Below are 26,564 nucleotides of genomic sequence, written 5' to 3' on the forward strand. Positions count from 1 at the left end.
TCTGACAAACTGTTGACCAACTTTCAAGTGTGATAGGGACAAACTTTTGTCAGTGCAACTATTTCGGATCGTTTATTTCATGGTTAAATTTGTATTAAATGTTTATAATTATATGTTAATATAATATGCTAAACAACTTAAATATATGCCAAATCTAGCATAAAATATGCTAAATTTACAACACTGCATTTGAGCATATTTTTTAAGTAGTTTCATGACTTGGCTAAGAGTCATTTGTACTTTCTAACCAGAAAGTTACGGCTCTGGATATATATAAATTTAGGGCTTATCAACAAAATTAATTTCGTGATTTTTGATCTATTCTCCCGTCATTATCACAGTTAGTCACATGTGAGTGAAAGTCAAATAATCAAATATTTATTAATTTAAGTACCTATATTCATTAATAATCCAAATTTCGTGTTTAAATACTTAGATAAATTATATTTTGAAAAGTATTTCGAAGAATTTCGATCTCTCCACAGAGCAGAGAAGTAACTAGAAATAGTAAGTGGGCATAACCTTATAAAATATATGCTGCTTGAAAAGGAAAGTGAAAGCCATATTAAAATGAAAAATTAAATGTATTTTTTAATATATGTTAAAAGGTAAGACATAAATTTTGATAAAAGTAACTTTGTCTGTTTTCTTTTTAAGTGTCGTTTTCTACCTCTCTTAATATACATTTGAAAATACGATAAACTGATATATGTAGAAAGCTTTCAACTCATTTACACATACTAGAAATCACTATTCTTATAAGAAAATGGCGTTAGTTTAAAAAAAAAAATGATAAAGATTCAAACAAGAAAGTAAGCGTAGTTAGGGTTTACGGTAACGTTTACTTTAAACGTAAGATTCATCAACCATCAAATAATTAATATAGAAACAAACTTTATGGTAAGGTTAATATGACATATCCAGTTTGTACTATAAGTCTATGTTAGGTACTATTATATTTGGTTACTATAAGCCATGTAATAGAGGTTATTTTATTTGAGCAAATTCTGGGGAAAAGTATATTCCTCCACTGGCGACACTGCTTGACACGGTGGAAGTATTTAAAAAATAGTGAAATGGAAATGTGTCATTATCTAAACTAACAACAAAACTTTTCTGAGATTATTCCCTGATTATATTTGGTTTATTGAAGTTTTTAATTATAAATCGATAGAATATTTTATTTTCTAATATTATAGGATTAAGCCCATCTACATAATTTTGTTCAGCAAAGAGTACAAATAGACCATTGGACTATTATGGATCTGAGAGCCGCTAAATTAGCATTAGCTCGTAAAAAGGTAAATATTAACGTTTACCCAAGTAAAGTCAGTTAACGTAAAAGCCTGCTTTACCAAATAATATTGCTCAAAGACAAGAGACCAGATATATCGCTCCTTCACACTTAGCATATAGGAATGAAACAGGATAATATTATTAAATATTTTTATTAATTTATTTTTTAGTTAAAAGATCATCAAGTAAAAAAAAATGAGTCCACCCAAAAAGAAGAGATATTAATTCCGACAGAGTCTATTATACCACAGGATAATGTACACCAAATCTTTCAAGAACCTGAAATTATAATTAATCAACACAAAAACAATATAGAAGAAAATCAACATATAGAATCCTACAGTTTGGAACAAAGTATCCAGTCTCATGAACCAAATGTAAATGTCACAGAAATTCTGATTTCGCAGAAACGAAATCTTGAGATGCAAATCAATCAATTACAGAACAATTTAAACCAATTAGAAAAAGAATATGCAGTGATATTCAATAATTACAATGTATGTCAGCAGAAAAATTATAGTTTGGAGAGTGAGTTTAAAATCCTGAGTGATAAAATGAAATCAACAACAGAGCAATTGTATGAAAAAGATAAAATAATCATTGAATTGAAAAGTATTAAATCATCATTATCTGATCAACATAATAGTTTGTTAGAGCAATTAGAATTCACAAAAACAATGTTAACTACAAAGGAGACAGAAAATGCCTCACTTCATAGCCAACTTGCCAATGTTCAGAACCAATTGGAGGTAACAAGACTTCAACTTCAACAGTTAACAAATGGAATAAATACTGAAGTTATACATAATAACGACAATAGTCATCAAAATGAAATACTTTTACAAAAAATAGCAACTTTAGAACAGCAACTGAAAGGAGCACAAAAAGAAAAAGATCAGATTAGTATGCATTATGAACACTATGTAAATGACTTAAATAAGCAACTTAAGTCAACTATGATAAACAATGAAAATATGTCCAAAGAAATACAAACTTTATCTAACAGAGAGTCTAGTCTAATTGAACAGATTAGTGACATGGAAATTAGATTACAAAACTATAATGTGAATAAAGCTGTTAAAAATGATATAAAAAATGATACTAGCCTTGAGGAGGTAGAAAAGAATTATATTAAACTCCAGGTAAATATTTATACATATAGTTCGAAAACATACTATACTATATTCATTAAAATGAAATGAGCAACATGTTGATAGATTTGTTATTTCTTGTCATTTATTTTTTTAAAGTACACTATAGTATGTAAATGATGCATGAAAGTAACATGCACCATGTAATATAATAGGATGAAAATAAAGTCGAGGCACTAGTTCCTATTATTATTTCCTTCCATCTGCTGATAGTATTTGTAACTAGGAATAATATGTATAATTTGTGCTTTTTAAAAACTGCAATTTTTAAAATGTTTTGATTTCATTGTTTTCTAAGGTTTTAGGCTGGTAAGGTCAGAAGTTCATTTACCTTTATCATAATGTAATGGTAGAATAAATATATTATACTTTTAGGAATCATTACAAGAGCTTAAAGCTAAGTATGAGGAAATAAAAAAGAAATATTTAGCAAGTGAAGCTAAAGTAATAGAATTAAGTAAAGGACAGGAAGCTGAATGTAAACATGACAATATAAGTATAATGAAACTAAATGCAGATATTGCAAGTGATAAACTTGCTGCACAGAGAGCTACTGAGCAGAATAAGAAATTAAAAAGTGATATGCAGAATTTAGAAGAAGCATATGTCAAAATGGTAAGTAGTAATAATAATAACTCAGGACACTTCAGACAGCACCATCTAGTCACAAGCTAAGCAGAGTTGTATTGAATAGTTTTTTTTTAGTTAATTATATACATAGAAAACACCAAAACTAATATAAACAAGCATACTGTATGAGAAATCAAATCTATGATCACCAGAACTGAGGGGGTATGCCAAACCTAGACCATTGAAGCCATCATACTAGAGTCCATATCTATTTTTTTTATATCAAAGGGGACAAACGAGCATGCGGCTGATCTGATTATGGTAAGTGATTACCGCTGCCCATGAGTACCTGCAACACCAGGGGAATTGCAAATATATTGATGGTCTTTTAAAAAAGAATAAACTCTTTTCTTGAAGGTTTCAATATTTATTTATTTATTTATTTAACTTTAATGCACACAATATAATATATAGTACAGTACACACAGTGGCGGACTTAACACCATGCAGCATTTTCTACCAGTCAACCATTGGCGGTGCAGAGAATAATTGTTGGCCGTGCAAAATGATAAACGTAAACAAAATGCAACAAAATATAAACAGAACAAAATATATATATATATACTTAATAGATACAATAATATATAACATAAATATATACAAATATATACATATATATGCAATAAACTTAAATATATACCAAATAGTCTGATAGTCACAGAAATAAAGAGAGTTAAATGGGAAAAAAAGAGAACTCAGAGAAGAGAGAAAGTTATAAATTCAGATAATATGTTATAATAGTTATAGTTTACTAATAATAATAGTTTACGTTTCAAAGAAAATTTATTCGTAGCAGTATTGATATCAAGAGGTAAGTCATTCCAAAGTTTGATTGCCTGAATGGCGACTAAAGAATAGTGGAAGAAACCGGACAAATGAGCCGGGATATGAAGTAAAAAATTTCTGGTTGTGCGAATACAGTGATTGGTGTTGTACCCATAGAAATGAATTTCAATATCATATTGGTTCAGAAATACCATTGCTGGTGTTTCCGCACCAATACGATGGAAAGGAACGGTGGAAGATGATTCCACAATATGGTTGTGCATGGCAAAAAGTTTCTAGAAAACCGCACTGTGGAGGATCGCCATTCATCCAGGTGATCAGGATGGTATTTTAGTTTCTGGCGGGTGGTACGGTGGTGAAACTCAGCAGTTGGTATTCAACCGAACAATTCCTCAGAACACTCCCCGTGATATATGCGATAGAAAATGCACAGAGATGCAATATCACGACGCAAAGCCAATGGGTCGAGTCTGTCACATAGACGATGATTACCAATGATTCTGACTGTTCGGTTCTGTTTATTTGTAACATGTCATTGATATGCAGAAGAAATAGAGTCGGAGATAGCAGACAGCCTTGAGGAACACCAGCATTCACGGAATCTGGGTCGGAACAAGAACCATCGACAACGATCTTGATGCTCCTATCAGCGAGAAAGCTGGCAATCCATTTGCATAACTTCGCAGGCAACCCGAAGCATGGTAGCTTTGAAAGAAGAGCCTTGTGCCAAACCCGATAAGAGGCCTTCGCAATATCCTCTGCCAATCTGCTCAATAGCCTCTGCCCATGTGTCAAATACACTACAAATTCACCAGCTTAGCGACCCTGGGGAAAGCCATACTGACGATCAGAAATCAATTCGTTCACTTCTATGTATCGTAGGAGTTGACGGTTGACAATCGACTCCATGGTTTTTTAGAATTAGGATGTGAGGCTATGGGCTATAGTTAACTGGATCTGAGCGATCTCCCTTCTTAGGGATCGGGTGAACCAAAGCCGTCTTCCAAAGTTTCGGGACTACACCAGAGAGTAGTCGAGTAGCAGTACCGAAAAAGCGTTTTTACCGGAGTCTACTCGGGTGCACACGTCCAGAGCACAATAGCAGGAATACCGTCAGGCCCACTCGATTTATGGATGTCTAGGGAGAAAAGAGACTTGCGTAACCAGCTTTTGGGTAAATTATACCTCAGGCATAACAGTTTCACACCGCGAGATGACTGGCGGTGATTGCTCCTTATTGTCCAGTGTCGAGTTGGATGCAAAAAGAGAACCAAGGAGATCGGCCTTTTCTTTAGCATGTTAGGTCAACGAGTTATCCTCTCTGCGCAGTGGTGGAAAAGATGGCTGACAGAAATTTCCCTTAGCAGCTTTGGCAAGAGACCAAAAAGCCCGGGAACAGATGGAGGACTGTTTAGTCTCTTACCAATTCTACTGATGTGCTCCGACTTTGCTGTGGCTGTAACTCTTTTGAAGGACCTGGAAGCGGAGTTATACTTTCTTTTAAGGGCATTGGCTTCTGGATCACTCGACTTCACAGCTGCAATCCTGGCACGGAAGCATTCCTGCTTACGGTTAGACGCCGATCTACAGGATCGGCCATACCTGGGAATTCGGAATAAAAATCTCCATTCCCTGAAGTACTACATCGATGACAGATTCAGCTATTACATCAGGATCGTCCAGTGCGAAGCAAACTCGCCACTATGGGTAAGATGCAAAAAAACTTCGCATCTCATCCCAGGCTGCCGACTATAAATACCAAACACGACGTCGACCAGTAGATCGCGGCAAAGAAGGACGCGTGAGACTCGGACGTTTTTTGGACCATTTGGACGTGTTCAATGAGTCGATCAGTTTCGATGTTACCGCAATGGGACCTGTATAAGCATGCATAAATGCGGAGATGGTCATCACAATCTACACGCAACCATAAAATGGACAAGTCACCTTCAAGTCTTGTTGTCGCCGACTTGGTACACCAAGTCGGCGACAACAAATATCCTCACACACTGGCCCGTGGAATAAAATGATGTTCCAATTTATATCCAGGGTAGGTCAGGTACGAAATTTCATCGGGACAGGATATTTACGTCTCCGTAAGGAAGAGCAAAGCTGGCCTCGCCGTCTTTAGGTGGTGATGGACGGCGTTGAGATTGGAATGAATGCCCCTGATGTTGCAAAACTGACTATGAGCAAGCCAAACGCCGATGAAGATTTGCTCGGTTTCCTATTGGCCAAATTGAGCGGAGTATTGCCCACCCCAGAATACGCAGGGCAGCCTGAATGTGGTCTCTCAGGGGTGGATTCTCCAGTAACCATCCTACCATCCTGGGGTAAAAATCTTTTCTATTCCTCTGTCATGGTATGTAAGAAAGGGGTGGGTAGGGCGAGGCAGTAGAAAAGGGATAGAGGGGAGCGGCAGGGGCGTCCGGAACCCACAACTCACCATGCGAAATGTGATAACGCTTATTTCCCGTTTCGAGCGGCCCATCGAGCTGAACAACCATGTGTGATTATTCAGCTCGATTGGGCCATCGATTGGTACAGCTTGCTCTGTCATTCAAGACTACGGTTTGGTTTTAATTTTTTTTTTTTGGAAGACTAGTGGCCCACCTTCATTTTTAATAGATGCAATCTGATTTAACTTTCAAAGCAATTTAGCGATTTCAGAGGTTAGTTTCCTCATCAAAAATAATTATTTCTTTCCCTTTATTAGTAAAGATTCAATCTAATATATTATTTACTTATTTTTATCCAATGTATAAGTGAATACTATAAAGTTATTTGTTCATTTTTCGAGTACCTATTTGAACTGAGAGGAATTCTATAATAAATTAATTTATTACAATATGGTATATAATACGAATGGAGTAACAGCGATGTCAATGTAGATATGTGCCAGCAGTTTTTTCTTCTATCATCACTAGATTGTCCAACGAAATTTCGCGACCAATTTTAATAACATAAATAATGTATGTAAATACTTTCGTGTTTACGAAAGTTTAAAAATAACTGTTAATAACAAGACAATTCACACAGCGCCATCTAGTCCCAAGGTATGCAGAGATTGTGTTATGGGTTGGGCTCGATAATATATATATATATAGTTAGAACTTTATTTATTTTTGTAAATACATGCTTATGTATGTATTATTATGATGATACTATAACAATCTCATTGTTATTATTATCATCATCATCATCAGGTATTACCGTCGAGTCTCACTCGCACTCAGTCACTGTCGAGTAATTACGGGTTTAGATTCGTAGAATTCACCTAAGATGCTATAATTTAGTCATGCCAGGTTTTGAATGAAATACGGGGGCATGCTCTTTTTTACACCCCATTCCACTAATGTCTTGAAAGGGGCGTCATATTTTGGAATGAATACCCAAGTATAATTAATATATCCATCCTTTTTAATAATTTATATACCTATAGTAATTTTGATATATAAAAATTATAAAATAAATATCTCTTTCGGAAATAACGTCACGTGGGATCAATTAGTGATATGTTAGTGTCTACGTGGCACGTGCCACGTGCCTTAACATACCTATTCCGAATAACCCTGTAAACAAAGTGTTTGTTCTTTACTTTTTCTCTTGTCTCATCTAATAATTAAAATAAAGAAATATGTATAATTCGTTAATTTTAATAATTTTCACAGAGCAGTGATAAATTGGAGCTTACTGAAAAGTTAGCAGCTGAAAAATATTTAAACAGGGAACTAACCATTAAATTGGCTGAAATTGATGAAAAATCAAAAGAAATGTATTCAAAATTAATGGCCAAGGATGAAGAAATGATTAGATTACAAAACACTTATCGTACCCTTGAAACAGAATTTGAAAAATTATCTGATGAAAGAAGGATGTCAGAAGAAAATTTAGCTGATAACCATGAGGCTGAACATAATAACGAGACAGCGCTTTTAAAAACCCTTGAAGTTAATACTACAGATAACATAAATAAATGCACATATGATTGTTGCAGTGATGAACATCAACAATTTCTTATACAGTCTACAACAAAAAATGATTTTACTACTCCCAATGATGACGCAATGTTAAAGCTTCAGGATCGTTTCTTAAAAATAATGAAGGAAGTTGCAGATTTATCAGATGAAAAGCATAGACTAGAACATATAATAATGCAATTACAAAATGAAACTGACACAATATGTGAATATGTAGCTTTATATCAACAACAACGAAGTCTGTTAAAGAAGCGAGATGACGAAAGAAGTGCTCAAATTAAAATTTTCCAAGAAGAATGCAATAAGCTTAAAAATCAGATAGAAGAATTGAGTGATATTTTAACAAGATTTGCTGAAGATAAGGAATTAATATCTTATTTTCAAGAAGAATCAAAACGCAAAGAATTACAAAAGGTGACTAAATTAATTTTGCATATTAAGAATAACTGTTTAATAGACCCGGAAAAGAGTAATGTAGATTTCAAAAACTTTTACCCATGTAATTGTTGTTCTGGTAAACTTATTGAAGTGTAATACGAAAATATCTTAATACTTCCATTTTATTGTTAAATTAGATGGTATGTAAAAGTACAAATATCTAGCATGCTTGCCTAAATGTCGAGTTTTCAAAACATAATATAAAAATGGGAGTTTTATAGGAAATATTATTTTATAGACTGCAGTGAACATAATTTACAAGTGACAGTGACCTGTAAAATGAGTCGTGAATTAAATTAAATATCACTAATAATTTTATAAGTACAGTAAGTAATAATAATTAAAAGGTATGTAATACACGTGCCTAAAATAAAGAGTTAGTCGTAGATTCAGAAAATTATTAATTCATTCGTTCCAACCTCAAAAACATCGTAATACCGTGATAACTTTACATTACACGACACGTTCTGTCATGAGTGACTATGCACACTATTGAACGTAGAAGAGAGCGAGAGCGCAGTCATAAGTTATTGTTTTTATCTACTGTTTGTGTTATGACGCTTGTTTTTAATTAATTTTACCTTTATAATCAGTTGTCTTTGGTAGCTACTATAAAGGAGCAATGAACTGACGTACCTAAATAAAGAAATATCGGTGTTATTCTATTTTATTAATTTTAATATTATCTCGACGTTTAATTAATTTAATAGCCTGTAGCTCTGATTGTAGATATTTTGGCATCACCTTAACATGTTATTTATTTGGTTATTTGATCATTCGGAATGTATTTATTCTAGGTTATCTAAATCTGTAAAATGGGGCATTATTGAATTCATTGCTGACTTTGTCTAAACTGATTGTAGACCTCTAACAGTTTGTTGTTGTTGTTGATCACTTATATTATGGCTTAGTTCTCAGATTCTTGCTGATTACTGAAAACTAAAATGTTCTGTAAATCTCGATACATGGCAGTTTTATTATTTTATTTTTATTTATTTATTCATTTATTTCAGGCAACTAGGCCCATATTATAAATACCTTATAGACTAACATACATATAATATAATATTTAAAAACTAATACAATAATATTGTCTGTGTGATCACGGCACTGAAGATGGCAATCTGCCACGGTAGCGCCGATACACCACACCTTTCGGCCAGTAGTCCTCTTTCATGAAGGTGGGCAGCAAGTCGGTGGGGACCAGGGCCACAAACGCTTTGAAACTCGCGTTGTGACTCGACTTCAGCTGCGTTACCCTCAATGTCAGGTTACTCTTGTTACGAATATAATCGACAATGTCCTGCTCCTTAGTGGCGTAATGTAGACGGGACAGGTACATTGTCGTGGTCGGTGTAGCAGCACGCAGCAGAAAGTTGGGCCCAGTGAGTGCAGTGCCACAATGATTTCTATTGACCTTGTTTGTGCGCCTCTTCTTTTGTACCACGACGAAGCCATCATCGTCGCGGTTGCCAGTGGCAGCACACGTAGGGTCAATGTTCAGTGCCGTTTTTGGCACACGCCGCTGTACTGAAGCAGTCGGTTTGCTAGCGACGACGGCGGCAAAATCTCGACGCTGTGGTTGCACCGAGGATTTTGTTAGCGCTGCTTCCACATGCAGCGGTATCGGCGCTCGCGAGCTGCGGACGGGGAGCACGGGGGGCGCGGCGGCCGGCGGTGACACCACATCTGGTGACGTCAGTGTCGACGCCGAAACCGCTGACTCCGCCGTGAACGCATCGCGGCATGCCCCACGGCGCGTGTTGATGTTCGTAGCGTCAAGTGACCTAGTTTCTTTTCGCGAGTCGCGCAAACTGTCCACTTCCTTGCGCAACTCACTAATTATGTGCTCTGACGCATTGAAACGTAGCGTCACATCTGCCAAACTCTTTTTTAAGGACACGATATCCTTGAGTAAGCTGGTAACATCGACGTGATCAAATGTGACTGGAGGAAGTTTGTTTAAATCCTTCGCCACAAAAGTTGGCACGTCGTCTGGATCGGTCTCCTTCAGCAGCGTTATAATGTACTGTACGCTTTTTTGTGTCCCGTCACGTCTACGAGACACCATCTGATTAGTCTTATTTAGGGACTCGAAGAGCAGATGCTCTCGCGATGTCGTCCTGGCTGAAGTTGGACACACAGATCTGGACTGCACTTACTTCGTCCATTACGTCCAGCTTCTGCTGCAGGAACGCAAGGAGTTCGTTGGCCACAAGTTTGTCACACATGGCTGGAACTTCGACTAGCACGGCTTATGCCGCGCTGAGCAATTACGATATTAAATAAAATAATTATAATACGTGCACATCGGATCGCGCTTACACTGAGATTTTGCATAACCTTTGGAAATAATTAAATAAATAACTATTCGTGTTACTAAGTTTTATTACCATGTTATACATACATATAACATGATTACTGTCATAAATAGGTAATAATACTATAAAATGTATGAATAATAAGTATCTGAAAACCTGTTATAGGATTTTTCTAGAAATGTGTAGATTATAGCATCATATATCAGCATATTGTAAGCTGTTGATTTTCTAATAAATAAATAAAAATTGTCATAAACTTAATAATAATATAACTTTGAATATATTAAAATATATAAATATAATTACTAGGATTATTAATAATATATAACAATACTTCATTTTGTATAAGTATCATGTTATCGTATATTTGAAATAAAGGCAATAAAATTGTTATTCACTTACAATTCAGCGTTTTTTTTTCATGATTTTATCGCATCTCAAATTTAGAATATATCTTTTATCGAGATACGGATTAGATACTAACAATCATAATGATATTTCTGAAATAGTATAGTATAGGTAATAATATTTGTTTACAAAATTTTTATTAAAGTTACTTTACTAAAAGATGATGAACTAAGAATGTCTTTGTTTTTTAGTAATTTTTTTTATTTTGAAATTATAAATTTTAAGCGCCCGTATATAGTCTGCAGAAATTATATAACAATATATTAGTCTAAGACATTTTACCAATGTTATTGAAATTTTACAATAAGTTATAGAATTAGAATTACTAAAAATATTATTGTTATTTGTAGCATGTCAACTACACATCAGTAAAAAAAATTAATACGTGCCAATAGTATCATGTAACATTGATAATAAATTACGAGCACGTATTTTTTACTTAGAAGGAATGTCCGGAGTTTACAAAGTATTTAAGTTATTTAATATTTGGCAACGTGTTAGTTCTATAAACTAGAAAGTTATGCTTTGTTTTGGTGTTGATAATTTTAGCTTAGACCAATAACGAAAAGCAATACACGCGATATAAGTACTTATATAGCGTTCATTGTTTCTCAGTGCGCCAATGATTTATGGAAGGACGGTTATGAAATCGGACTACTTAGTCTCTAATGATGAATTCTTCAGGTAGTGTGTAGTAAGTGAGTTCGCCCTCCCCTCCAGGTATTTATTATCTAAGCTACAATACGGTAATATTTTTTAATCATTTAGTTATTTATTACTTAGAATGGTAATGATATTTATTACTTAGAACTTTCACATTCCATTTGGCTCACATCACAACATCTAATTAAACTATTTATGGACTAAAGGTTTTTCCGTCTTGTTTGGGACCTGCAAAAATATAAAAAGATTAAGTATTTTTATTTATTTATTTATATATAATAATAATTATGATTTTTAGCTAACCTACAAATTTGTGTACTTAATATTTTTACTGATCATACATATACTAAATTCCTTAAAATGAAATGTAACAGAGTGTATACTTACTTTCATTCATTCTTCTTAGGACTAGCAATATTCGAGTCTTTGGTTGGCTGAAATATTAATAATTAAATTTTTAATGTTGTTAAGAAAGAGCAGTCTTGAACTAAAGTAATATAATTGTGCTATAAATGAGGGTATTAATCTAGAAACTATTAAGAACAAATACACTTTTCCAGCCTACTGGTTTCTTTTCCTTCATGTGCTCGCGAGTAGAAGTTATAATTGCCGAAAGGGTAGATTTTATATAGGATCCATATGGAATTAAATTTAAGGTTTACAAATAAAAGTAAAAATCCGTTCAATTTCACACATACGGGTTACATGTGGTACCATGTAGTACCCGTCGCCTACATATATAAACAGAGACAAGGACATCGTGTTATCATGTCACACCCGTGTTATCACTTATGAGTTGCTATTTAGGAGCAGTAAGATGACCTCCATATCCTATAATTTCATTGCCTTATCTCCACCCATCAACCGAAACAAAGTATAAAGCAGCGGCTGAAATAGGCGAGACTAAATTATTTTTTTACAAAATCTACCTCTATTACTGGTCGACATTTTGAAATTTAGGCCTGAATCTCACCTCAAAATATCTATGGTATAACACCACTCCATAAACACAGCCAATTGATACTAAAATTTGAATTATTAGCCATACAATAACATTGCACACTTGAGCTTGACCAAATAGTTCTTTGCCATTTTTTATGCATAGCATTGATTCTGTAACCATTATGGCACCATATACCCAACATTGAGTTCCAACTCTCTTGCAGTTAGGGTCCGTCACATAAATATAATACTGTCTGAAATAAAATATTGTAGATAGCTATTAAATATACAATATGCTTATAATAATAATGTTATTTATCTCTTTTTGCTGTAATTTACAGAGATACAACAGAATGGAGTTATGCCAACAGAAAATAGGCCCTACATTAATGTGACTAGAATTCCCTCATATATGGCTATAGATACGGTATAATTAAGTTTTTTTATAAATAAGTCAATTACAGATAGTAAAAATAATTATTAAGGTTTAGAAACTGAGTATACCATCCATGTTTATAACCATATACTATATCCGGTGAATTTTTAAAAAAATAGAAAATTATTGGTTCAAATCAATTTTCATCTGTATGTATATTTCTTATTAGAAAATTATGTATTCATATAACTAATAGTACGGAACAGTAATCAGACGCAGTACCTGACAGATGGAGCAACAATGACTCCAACCAGACAAAGTCGTGCAATAACCAGGGGATGAGATGGTGGCATTTCAAATATATGTTTAAGGAAAAATGTATTCAATTCTGATATTTGCCAAAATACCACTAGTTGACTTAGTGCAAAAAACCTCATATAGGTACAAGTTGGATCCAGCCACCGTACCGGACTCCATTGCACTGGTGTAAATTGGAGTATGGCTCTTTTTATTTTTCCAGTTGTTGACGATATATCCCTAAAAATTTTTTTTATAACACTTAATTTCAAATACAATTAAACCCTGTGTGTTACATAATATTAAAAACTTAATGAAGTATAATGATACTCTAAAATTGGCTTTCATATCGAAATAAATATTTAATTATTATTTTGCTATGATACTGGTGAAAAAGGGTCTAATCAATCTCTTATTAGACTTTTACTTTGTCACAAAAATAATGAAAATTTCATTAATGACAACATATGAGGAGTACCATTCGTGCCCCCTGTGTATTCTGAAGCATCCATGGTGTTATGTCTATAGGCTGTTTTACTTTACTTACTTTCCAGTAGGTTAGGCATCAAATTGTCAACCCCAGTGATAATAAAGTACCTAAAATTTATTCAACAAAACTTTTTGTATTATGATAAATGTTCCTTACCTTATGCTAACCCATTTATATTCTCTCATTTCAAGTACTTGACATATTTTAAGTCCACACCATATACCTAATCCGTTACATATAAGAACATCTAGAACAATAGAATCCCACCAACATTCTAAAAAGTTTGGAAGCAAATGAGCAAATGCTATTTCAGTTATCTCCCACATTATTGATATTGCCCATAGCAAGCCGCCGTGTCTAAACAGTAAAGCCTTGAACATCCATCCAAAAAAATGACCCCAAGCAAAAACATCCACATGAGACCATACTTTGGCTATACTGATATCTGAGCAATTGACAGCATATTCCTGAAAAGATACCAACAGCTTTAGTTAATATAATACATAACAGATAATGGTTTCACTATCTGTTAATCAAAATATAGTGTTAGTAACAATTTCTTAATATGTAATGTTAGTAGGAGAAACACATAAGAAATGACAAATGTACACTACACATATCAATCCCGAGACCCATCCACTCCTCCAACTCATGTTTATTTTTCTGTATGGAGATATATCTCTGGGTATGATACCTGACCATGGTCACACTGAACCACATACAGATAAACCTGACTTGGCACTTGACACTCCAAGTCTAAAAATCCAAGGTATGCTCCATGAATTTATCATAATGGCTGGGCATGAGATCAGGTCAGGTCCTGATCTCATGCCCATATACTGGTGTCTCTCCAGTCTAAATCGTGAGCACAGGTAGTTTCATTATCATTAATAAAAAAAACCTTGACATTTGCAGAGAATGATAATACCGTAGGTGGAAACCATATTAATAAAAAGAATAATTTGAAAACAATATGAGAATTTTTCCAAATTTGTATGTTAGTGAAAAATGGTTTTACATTAGCATAGGGTAGCATCGTACCCATAATGTAAAATCGCTAACTAATCTGATTTTGTATATTCTTTATGAGTTAGTTATCATCTGTATAAAGTTGCAAGATAACTAAGGTTTTTAAAATAACAATAATAATAATTTCAGCTAATAACTAGTGTCAATTTTTAAAACTACCGTTATTTTATTTTAAATAAAGTAACTTCAATATATAACATACTAATACATGAATACATGTAAAATTAATCCCATCAAAAACATAAATGTGAAATGATAGCCGAGTATAATATTATGATATATGCCTTGATTGTTGACTTCTACGACAAAAGAGGTGAGATCTAAATGGGTGCCAAGTTCAATGGTCTGTCCTGAAATGTATTTATAACAATATAAAATATCATTTCTTCTTATAACTTAGGATAATATACTGTAGCCTAAGGTCTAACTTGGCCAGTTCTCATATACCAATTATTACTTTCGATTGCTAGTTACTACTAATAATAAAATAGGAACCGACAAGTAACTGTTGTAAATGTTTAGAACTTGCGAAGGCTACAGTATATTTCGTATATGAAAACTTAAGGGGTTAACGTAAATTGGTAAAGATCGACGTTTTCATACAATATTACTTTCTGTCCAGTACAAGATGATCTCTGGTAGCCAGTGATGGATCAAAGTTAATTGGTAGCTATTGACGTTTTCATACAATATTACTATCCGTCCAGTACGAGATGAGCTATTTTTGCCAGGGATCAATGTTCATTGGTGGCTATCGACGTTTTCATAGAATTTTAGTATTCGTCCAATATAAGTTGAAATAGAATCAATTAAAGTGAAAAATTATAATAAAATGATAACAATTTACCAGTTTCAGATTTTTTCCTTTATATTCACCTAATTACCTATCTGCATGCCAAATTTGAACTTCCTAGGTCATCTGGAAGTGGGTTATAATTTTGATCTATAGTTGATCAGTGATAAAAATGACGATATTTGGACATTAATATCTAAATAAACGTTTGAGATATGTTTATGAAATTTAGAACACATATTTATCTTGCAAGTCTCAATATATAAACCAAATTTGACAGGTTTATGTGAAAGAGTTTTTGAGTTATGAGGGGGTCAAAAGTGGCTCCAAATGGTTCTCATAAATATACACATGGTGCTGCTCGCCAGTTACTTGAAACTCGGCTTGACACGCTACCGCGTGTCTAGATTTCTATGTATTATATTTTATGCAACTAGGTATGTGAAATTTTATTTTATATTGTAATAACTTTAAATAATATTGTTTTATCTATAGTAAATTTACTTTATTAAAATATAAGTAATAGTAGTAATAATCCCTCATACTACATACTATTGGAGTTGTAAAAGTATATACATATACAAATTATAAGAACTGTAAAACCAAGATAGTTGATTAACTTACCTTATCCATATCTATGTGAAAATTTCGAAGGTTAGGGTCAATCCAATACATTACTTCATACACTGTGGAGTAGCTTTGAAATAACAAAAATAACAGTGCCAGTAAATAAAGAACTGACATTCCGAAGACTATTCTCCAGATGGCTGGATGTGGCCGTGTAAATGGTCCATTTGGAAAAGTGAGCACAGACACAATAAGAAAAAAAAATATCACGCAACATATTCCTGACCATATGTTATCCTGAATGCTTGACTCATCTCTATAAAGAAAATAAACAGATTTATATATAAAGCTGAATACTAGGGATTTCATTTACACAGGTGTATCATATTGTAAAGTAATTGTGTATAATCTATATTATGTTATAGGCCAATAGCTGATAATTAGATATAGAGTGGTATGCAAGACATGTATTAGATATTGCTGATATCATTACATTCACATAATTCAATGATATATATTAGTACTATTAGTTATGACACAGACAATATTTTCCACCTATTTTATTAGAATGTAATGTTAAACAATGTTAATATTTAAAAGAGAAATATGATGAATCTTCATTCCAAATGTGTTGTAGAGTAAGAATAAATACTGTAACAAAGGTGCTCATATTAAGTTAATTTGAATAAAGATAAGTAATCTTTATTCAATTATTTTTTTCTATTGTTTAGCAAATCAAATATATCTAATATTGGTTTGTTAACACTCAATGTCAAACACTTCATGTCTTTATTGTTTTATTGCAAACAATTGTATGTTATCGGCTAACCCTATTGGCCAATAGAGAAACTAGTTTAACCTAGGCACACCTAACCTAACAATAGCTGGAATTAGCTCCACTAATGCATTGCTAGTGTAAACCATTAGCGCAGGCGGGTCCATCATTCCATTATCATTCATAAAAAAAAATAGCTGGAACTATCATGGAGATTGTCCAACTAGCACCCCAAACTATCGTAACAATTCATTCTGGTGTTTTAATGTCCCTTATTTATACACTAGGCTAACCACTAAATCCTTAAGCATACTTATTCAGGATATACTGGTTTAGGCCAGTATATAGTATTAGGCTTAAATAGTTCAGCCTAGGTGAAACTAGTTCCTCCCAAAATCGGGTTTGGCTAGTAACATATACATTCTACTAGTACATATGAATTAATACCTAATAAAGGAGAAATATCACTTCCTTATTAACTACAGTTAAATACCAAGTATAGTTATATTACCTATGGGAGATTTATAGTTATGGAGCTAAAATTATCATTAAGATATTACTAGCATTATATGCAATGAAGTCAACTAGGTCATGGTGAGTTTCTAGTGAATTCGGCATATTCTAACCTGATTTCATCCTTCACTGGGGTCCCGCTAGCTTATACCGACAGCAAAGCGGTGCTCATATATTATGTCTTAAAACTAAAAATTCGTACTAAATGAAAAAGTACTTCGTCATAGTTTTAATTCAATTTATTCTAATTAGGGTTCTGTTACATCATTGTACGGAAAGAAACAATGGTAAATGAGAAATTTAATATGGTAATAATACTAACTTACCTAACAAATGCTGTATATATAACTGAAGCTATAGACACTGCCAAAAGTGTAATTGTATGGGGTTTATAAAAAAATTCCAAAGATATATCATCGACCGGTCGCTCATTTATGGAGCTAAATGCATCCACATACTCGGTATTTGCTGCAGACATATTTCTTTTATTTTTCTTCATTATTAATTAGGTAGAGTATTCATAAAATAATCAATCCGAAAATGTAAAATTAAATTCATTTTAAGAAAAGATATTACATTAAGTATATTATTGTATTAAGTTAACAGACGATCATACATTAAGACATTTTTGACTAAACAGAGGTTATTTCAGGCCACAGACCAGGTAGGTCAGATCATAGAGCAATAACACCACAGATCAGACGAGATATAAAAGTAACAAACACGACTTATAAGAGTTACTAATATGAAGAATTCCCCCTGTAATACTTCAAAAAAAAGAATATTATATAAATTATCATCTTTCACGAGGCAGAACAAAACTTCGTCAATCATTTCTTCGGGCCGAAAACTTTTAAAAGGAGAAACTTGTATTTTAAAGCCTATAGCTTAATTTTTAGTAATTTTATAGACTAAATTGACAGAAGTAAATGTCAAATTTTCAAATAATGTTACCAGCTTTTATGGTCGTTGACTAAAGTTAAATAAATAATTAAATACTATAAGACTTGAAGAAAAGTCTTATAATCTTTAATTATTTATTTTCGTATTGAAATCGTCTTTACATCGTCTTACGTCGGCGTCGTTCTGTCAACTTGTTCAATTCTTGTTTTTTAAATAAAAGTATAATAAAAATGAAATGCATAAGTCATCTTTCCACACACACACATATATATATACTAGATGAAAACCCGGCTTCGCTTGGGTAGATATTTCGGTAGTCATCGGTTCTCAAAGAATATTAAAGGCAAGCAAGGCATAGATTCGTAAAGCTTCGTTCATTGTGTTTAATAAATACGTGTATTAGTATATTAGTATATGGTAAATAATAAATGCAAAAGTATTTATACAAATAATTTTTATTTTAAATCAACATTCAAAATAAATTAACAAAACATATAACTTTTAAGGTTTATTCTCTGTTAACCTCTTTGTTTTAAGCACTCTCTACTTTGCCAGATATTTAAAACCAATTGCTTCATCCAACCATCTTTCCCATTCTTGATCGTCATTTTCAATAAAATTTTTTATTTGGTCCGCGCGACTCTCCGGTATTTGCCGAGTTCCTAGTTTTGTCGCTCTTTCAGTACGACGACGTGGTCCACCACGTCCTTTTCTCCTTCTTCCTCTTTTTCCTATCCATTTGCTCTTCCTTTCAACCTTCCCTCTCGTCCCGCGTTAGCCATTTGCTATGCTCCCACTCTGGGGTCGAGCCCCCATAAACATGCGGGGCTTGGGGCTACAGGGACATCAAGTAGCTTAGTAATTAATTTGTAAGTGCCATACTTGGTTATAGTTTGTTTTTTAATCCGGGAGACTAAATTGACAGGTTTAAATGTCAAATTTTCAAATAATGTTACCTCCTCGGCTGTATGGGCGCAGTTCCCTTTGCCTTTCCGATTAAGGATAAACAGAACAAAAAAAATGTTACCACCTGTAGCGGGGTAACCATATCGATTTGTTTAATCGGAAACTTTTATTCTAACAAATTAGTTTTAAAGTTTAATATGACGTTTCCATAACAGAATTTTATAGTTTACGTACATATACTAATGTTTCCACTACTGTTGTAGTGTTATACAGAAGAAAAATATATTTTTGTCGTTTCCGTACAAATAGTAATTTTTACAGTATTAATCTACAAACGAACATTTTTTTCTTACAAGCAGTTAAATAATATATGACACTATGAAAAGGTCATTTGGTTTATAAAAAAGGCAGTTAGTCTTTATTTTAGTGAAAAATAACAAAATCTATTTTGATCATTAGCACTGATTAAAGTGTAATTAAGTATTGGAAAATAACAAAATGAGTAAATATATGAAAATTACTTTTCTAAACGCATTATTTCATTTTAACATGTATATAACTTTTTAAAAATTGATTAAACATTTTTGAAAACACAGTTTTGTTTTTTAAAACGTTTGCAAAACTATGAAGAATTCCATCGATACCAATCACGCCATCTATATGCAACTTTTAGCAATAATAATGGCTACTTCCTCATTGAGTGCCACTGATTTTGATACAACAACCATATATTTATTAATACCTTTATTAATTTTGTGTTAATGCTTTTTAAATAAACACCCACACATTATTTCCGTATAACCTATAAAAATGGGTAAATAACATTAATTTCCAATAGGGCCACAACCTTATTTAAAAAATGCAACTGGCATTATGTGTGTAATAATAAAATGTGAAGAAATTGTTATTAAGAGGCCTATTACAAAATGATGCCGCTCAACTTTAGGTTTAATCGCATGGATTTACGCACACACACAGTAATACACGCACACAGACGCAAATAACCGTGTAGCTCAATCGGTGTGGATTTAGTATGAACCATTTTGATCCTTGTAATATTTTAATTAATAATGTGATATGTTTCTACTTAACTAAGTAACATAAACTACTTATTGTATTTTTTTAAATAACGTGATTTATCTTAATTATCAAAGTGCTAATAATGACCATATTTTTTTATCATATTATTCCTAGAGGGTTGATGTCAGGATGCTGGCCGATTGTACAACTAAAAGCCAAAACCTTAAGTAATATGAGTAACAAATAATTGGGACAGGAAGACGAAATTACTATAACATAAATTTACTAATTAATTCTTCTTACGTATTAATTCAGTTTATTTATTAATAGATACAATATAATTTATTATAAGAGTCGGATACATTATTGCCATATTCACTTGTTCTAAATATTATACTTAGCAAATAATTATTTTATTTATATATATTAGTTGTGTTTTCAAGGCTTTGTTTTGATTTAAAGGTCCCATCCTTATATGTATATGTATAGGTGTGTCCGCGACTTCGTCAGCGTGGTATAATGAAATTGACCAAATAAAGGAAATATATTTAGATTATAACCTAAAAAAGTTTCTTTGTTTCACTTAAACAATGACGATACTTTTATACAACCTTTCATCTCCGCTTTTAATCCCTTACAATACTTTTTTCGCACTATAAAGTAGTCTATGACCTTTCTCAGGGTATACTATCTGTGTATATGTATATCTATCTATATAGACTACCTGTGTATATATATGGTAGTGAATTTACAAGGTACAGGGGAATAACACCCGAGTTTTCAGGAATGGCAACGCATGAGGGAAACAATGTGCTGATATGAACATGTCAGGTACTGCTCATGTATATAGGCTACGGTTACCCCTTTCCATCAGGAGAGCCGTCAGCTTGTTTGCCATTCTAAGTTGTAAAAAAAAAGCTTCAACTGCTATCATTGCTGTTCCTGCATCATTGACGTCGCCGCATGATATTGGCTGATATTGCAGCTTCTCGTTCTTGGTTGGCCGATTCTTGATTCTTGATAAATAATTAATTGTTAATGTCAAACCTTTTTATAAATTATTATAAGACGCCTCATTGATTATATGTAATGAAATCACCATGAGCTATAGAGATTTTGGACAGAACCTTAAAAGACCTTAGAAACACCTCTGCTCTCATTGGCGGGATTACTTTTATACTTTTGCTGGAGATTTCTGAAAGACTCTCTGTGTCATTAACATCGTCTCCCTTATGGACTTTAATTGAAAGTTTAAAACTACTGACAAATTTGAGAGCTCATTTTTATGGAAGCACAGATAGTGATTTCCCACACTAAATGCTCAAACTTGAGGAAGGAATTTCTCAAAAGCATGATCCAGTCATGAAATTTAAGCCCGCCGAACATGTGCAATGGCGTCCCATTGGATATATTGCTTACTAAAGAATTGAAAGACAATTTAATTGTAGACCATTATAACCGGTACGTTAGCTGGGCAACCAGCTTATATACCAAGAATACCGATGATTCCAACTGATCTGCCAATACCATTTTAACGGCTTCAATTTCCGGTTAAAATATCATCTACACATGTAATAGATCTATGTATGTTTTGATCTTAAAAAACTACGCAGATTTTGATTCGTTGTTATTTAATAGACAGAATAGATAGACTCAAGAGGAAGGTTTATATATAACGTCCCAATACTGTACACGGATCTTTAAACGCGCGATAACCTATATATTCCATATTCACGCGGGCGAAGCCGCGAGCTAAAAGCTAGTCTCTAAATAAAAACATTTATAATGTTGTTGACTTTTCACCCAAACACGCATAATTATTTGACATAACTGTACAGTAATGAAAGTCCAACGAGTATAATAACAGAATAGCTGCAATTTAGAAATATCTGTATTGTGTAAAATAAAATAAAATTGGATAAAATATCTCTAAACATTAAGGAATATAATTTATATATAATTTGGTAATTTATTTACAATCCACATTGCATACTAGATGATATACACTATATAACACAAGACAAATGTACGTAAAAATAATAATGGTATTTTTATAAACAATAACCCTATTTTAATTTAGAAAAAAAACTACAAAATAAACATAGAGTAAAATTGGTTTACATTTTCTTACATTTTTCTCTCAGATAAGCGTTATTTTTAAAAATACTAAAATGTTCTCTTTTTTAATTTTAACAATTAATTGCCATTAGTGTGACGAAATACCATGCTCTTGTGCTTTTCATAGTCCAGCAGGGTAGGTAGGTTTTATTTGTAGCATAACTGTACTTTTGTCTTGGCATGCTAAAATAAATATTATATATATATATATATATTTAACAACAACTTTAAATTAATATTCGTAGAAATAAGTATATATTAGCAAAATTAATTAAATATTACTTAAATTATCAAAATTGTTTAGTCGCTCTATACTAATGTTCACTGACCAATGTCTATCTTAGCGGTGTTGTAAAAAATGGCATAGGTCCTACCTCGACGAGCGCTAGCGCAGCACTGAGAATTTACTTTTGGCGCAACGGAATTTATACAACTTTAAATTATTATTATTGTTTATTTTTTTTCTTAGAAACTTATATTTTTTTTTCATATTTCTAATTTATAAGTATATTAACTTTATTATTATGTTTTTTTTATGCAAAAATTTCGTTGTATTTATGAGAAAATTAGAAATGATTATGGCAAAGTTTTGTTGAAATTTCGGGTTTAATTATGATCAATTTTTTATATTTAAGTTGAAAATGAAAAAAAGGACGATGCTGTCTCAATTTATAAAGTAATTATCAAGTTTTAGTAAAGATATCATATCAATTTATGTTTGTTTATTAATGAACGACGACCCCAAACTTCTGTCATTTAGCGTTTTTGAATAAACTATTTTAGAAATTAGGAAGACTAACAAAGAGAAAATTAACATTTCAAAGATGTTGTTTTTAAGATTAGATATCTATCTATATAATTCAGGAATCAAAATGTATATCCGACTCTTAATTTCTTAGAACCAGAACCCCAAAGACACTGCTTTTAGGCCAAAAAATGTGAAAGGCCTCTTAAGTTTTTTTTAATAAGTTCATCAGAACAGAGAAACAACAGTAGTAGTGGTATATTTTATCCACAAGTGTATAGGCAAAGGTACGAGACCATACAGCCCAATACAGAGAAACAACATTTGACATTTTTTATTATTATTTGACATTGGACATTGACTTTAATTTTTATAATTTATATTGTACAACTTTAAGTTGGGCTAAAATGGACTTGTATCCAGAGCCGTGAAACAAATTAATAAAAAAATATTGTCAAATTTGACTCGCAATTGGCCAATTTAAAGAAAAAACATAACTCTTTTTATCATAAAAAAGTGTCAAAAAGTATATTTTCGAAAAAAGGGCGGGAAACACAAAGTTTGGCGGTCGTATTTTTTGAGTAGTAAATTATTAATATTTGAATATTGATCAGATAAGTTGTAAATAGTGTATTTTTCATTACATTCCTTTATCTATTATTCATTAGTTTATTAGTAGCAGCAATATTAGGTAAGTCTCGTGTATTTTATTATATATGGACCCACCGGAGGACCCCGGGGGTACCGCCCCCGGGGTCGCTCTACACGTAACTATAAGTAATAATGAGGATTCCATGGACACAGACTGTTCATTTAATTTATATGATCATTCGGGTACAAAACGTAAGCGTAAATCTGCAATAGCGAATATTTGCAAGCATTGCAATAAAAAACGTAGGAGGAATCGAGGTGCTGACACTAGTAAAAATAAATATTCATGTCTATGCGATGATTTGAATGAAAAGAAAGAAACTTCCAATATATTTTTAGTAAATAATGAGGATAAACAAGAAACTTCTAACCCTGGTTTAATAAATAATCAGGATAATGATTCAATTCCCCCACAAACTTCTATTAGTAGAGTTTACTACCAGTCCCATGATGCTGCTCCATTCATAGTTCATATTCAAAAGAAGCGTCTTCACCGGATGTTAAAACTACGCTTTACCCCATAGACTTTGGCCGTTATCTTAAAAAAAGCTTTTACAAAAATGTTGTTGTTGATGGTAGTCTTAAAAAAATTGGCAGAAATAGATTATCCATATCATTTTCACAATATAAGGATGCAAATTCCTTCATAGATAGTGTAGATTTAAAGAAACTATAATGCTTTCATACCAGCTTTCAACTTAACAAGAATGGGATTAATAAGGGGTGTCCCTGTTAACTGGTCTGATGAGGAAATCATAGAAAATATTTCTCTACCATTTGGATGTAGTAAAATATTAAAAGTTAGACGTCTGAAGAGAAAAACATTTTTTAATGGGATATCTGAATTCATAGAGACAGAAACCATTGTCATAACTTTCTTCTGGTATTTGGCTGGCCATTTTAACAAAAATTGCAAAAAAATAATAATTAAATCTTCCATAAGTCAAGATCTCATTATAACCTCACAATGTCTTTGCGCCCCTCTAAACAAAACAATGAGCTGATAAATGACAGTCAAATATTGACATGCGCAGAAACGACATTACTTTCCGATACCCCTAATATATTTATTAAATTAATGCTAAATCACTTTATTGCTAAGTACACTTCTGCAATTCCATTGGACTTTCAGTTGACTAGTTTGTTACTTACTCACGCAATACCTAGTGTTCTTGAATATAATTCAGATATGGAGCTATAATATTCTATGGAGTAGGGTAGGGCGGGGCTAATAGTCCCAAATTTCGTTCTCATGCACATAGGTTGTAAAATCGAGTACTTATAGCCAACAAAAATGGTTGTAAATAGCGTTATACTAATCAGCTTAACAATCAAACAGTAAAAAGTGTCACTATTTATTTGATATGCTGAAAATTAAGAGATAAAGGCAAAATGGAATTCTGTACTTTTTGCCCCAAGTTAAACGGGGTAAAAAGACCCGGGCTGAAGGTGAGAAACCCATTAACCCTACTAGCTAAGTATTTATGGTCAAATAGGGAAAATTAAATATGATTATTTGAAAATCAACATTTATTAATATTTTTATATTCAATACTTAAGTATAATCAACATAATCTTAATATTGTAATATAATTAACATAAAATCAAGCAAGACTCAATTAAACAAAACCAAAATTGAATTAGATGATAGAAATCAAATAGATGAAATCTTCTTAATCTTCATGATTTTGGGTTCATTGGAGTCCAGTTTTGGGGACAGGTAGAACGGCTTCAGGGGAAATACTTCTTTTGATGTACAAGATTGAGGAGATATTGCTCTCGATTGTTGTATAATATTTGATTGATCAGTTGGAGTTTGCTAGGACTCAATAATTTTATCAACCGAAAATATACTTTCGGTATCACCAGCACTAGTACGATCTGTTAAAATGCTTGTAGCGTAGTCTGCATCTGTAAATATGTGTGTATTATATGGACTTATGCCTGATGCCTCAAACCTCCTGATATGATTCTAAAACAACAAATAAAACATGTTCAATGAAATGATACATATGGGGCAAGAAGTTCCATCGGTGTACTTTTTGCCCCTTTTTTTTTTTTTTTTTTATTGGGTTGTTTGGGCTATTGTCAGATGTGTAGCACCTGTAGCACTGCGACCTACATACGTTACGAAATCATGAAACATTGAAAACGCTGTATAGGCAGCGGCCTCAATACGGCGCATCGTACCATGCGCCGAAACGTGCCGTCGAGTCAGCAAAACTGAAATGTTGAAATCGACCAAAGAACGCTATCGGAGTTGAATCACTCTTGGTTCTAACATCGACCAATTGGCATCTATAATAGTTAATAAGTTAAATTGTAATTTTTATATTTCAATTAAATTTAATATATAATATTTTTTGGTTTTTTTTGCGCCCTTCGGCTGTAGACTTTTTATCTGGCGCAGTCGGTAGGATCGCTGTAAAGTAGAGTCAGTGAATCAAGCATCTGGCGGCGGCGATTCTGAACCTAAGAAGCTACAGACGAGGGGGTATCCAGACATCGATACTGCAGAGACAACTAAAGAATGCTCATGTAAGTACCAATAGAATCGATCTAGAGTTGCTTTCCTATCTATATTCCTGTGTCATTTTTTTTTTAGATCCTGTGTAATTTAATTTTCCAAGATTTTCCAATCGAGGCAATCGAGGACCCGTAGAAATAAAGATATAGATTTAAATAGGAATTCAAATTTTAGTGATAGTGACACTAGCAGTGAAAAATCTTTTTCATCAAGCAGTAATTTTATTATAGGAGATAAAT

General features: G+C 32.8%; 2 protein-coding genes across 2 annotated transcripts; one reads left to right on the forward strand and one right to left on the reverse strand.

The window, feature by feature from the left end:
* The first annotated feature begins 1,053 nt into the window (after positions 1 to 1,053).
* LOC131844099 (golgin subfamily A member 2) lies at positions 1,054 to 9,164 on the forward strand. Its single transcript, XM_059192879.1, has 4 exons — positions 1,054 to 1,301; positions 1,467 to 2,438; positions 2,823 to 3,062; positions 7,535 to 9,164. Exons 1-4 carry the CDS (start codon positions 1,260 to 1,262, stop codon positions 8,375 to 8,377), a joined length of 2,097 nt encoding a protein of 698 aa, XP_059048862.1. The 5' UTR covers positions 1,054 to 1,259; the 3' UTR covers positions 8,378 to 9,164.
* Positions 9,165 to 11,760: 2,596 nt separating this feature from the next.
* LOC131844101 (phosphatidylserine synthase) lies at positions 11,761 to 18,291 on the reverse strand. The gene is made up of 7 exons (XM_059192883.1): positions 17,782 to 18,291; positions 16,225 to 16,483; positions 13,935 to 14,245; positions 13,274 to 13,528; positions 12,647 to 12,869; positions 12,061 to 12,107; positions 11,761 to 11,901 (listed from the first exon to the last, which is right to left on the reverse strand). Exons 1-6 carry the CDS (start codon positions 17,952 to 17,954, stop codon positions 12,063 to 12,065), a joined length of 1,266 nt encoding a protein of 421 aa, XP_059048866.1. The 5' UTR covers positions 17,955 to 18,291; the 3' UTR covers positions 11,761 to 11,901; positions 12,061 to 12,062.
* Between the last annotated feature and the right edge of the window lie 8,273 nt (positions 18,292 to 26,564).

The sequence above is a fragment of the Achroia grisella genome, unplaced genomic scaffold (genome assembly GCF_030625045.1).
Source record: "Achroia grisella isolate CSIRO2021 unplaced genomic scaffold, CSIRO_AGI_Agris_v1 utg3972, whole genome shotgun sequence".
Lineage (NCBI taxonomy): Eukaryota > Metazoa > Arthropoda > Insecta > Lepidoptera > Pyralidae > Achroia > Achroia grisella.

Coding starts and splice junctions, on each gene's coding strand:
- LOC131844099 (XM_059192879.1), top strand. CDS start 1,260: ATGGATCTGAGAGCCGCTAAATTAGCATTAGCTCGTAAAAAG. Junction 1,302..1,466: donor TAGCATTAGCTCGTAAAAAG/GTAAATATTAAC, acceptor TTTATTTTTTAG/TTAAAAGATCATCAAGTAAA. Junction 3,063..7,534: donor AAGAAGCATATGTCAAAATG/GTAAGTAGTAAT, acceptor TAATTTTCACAG/AGCAGTGATAAATTGGAGCT.
- LOC131844101 (XM_059192883.1), bottom strand. CDS start 17,954: ATGAAGAAAAATAAAAGAAATATGTCTGCAGCAAATACCGAGTATGTG. Junction 12,870..13,273: donor ATTGTTGCTCCATCTGTCAG/GTACTGCGTCTG, acceptor ATTTTATTTCAG/ACAGTATTATATTTATGTGA. Junction 12,108..12,646: donor TATACCATAGATATTTTGAG/GTGAGATTCAGG, acceptor TTAATATTTCAG/CCAACCAAAGACTCGAATAT.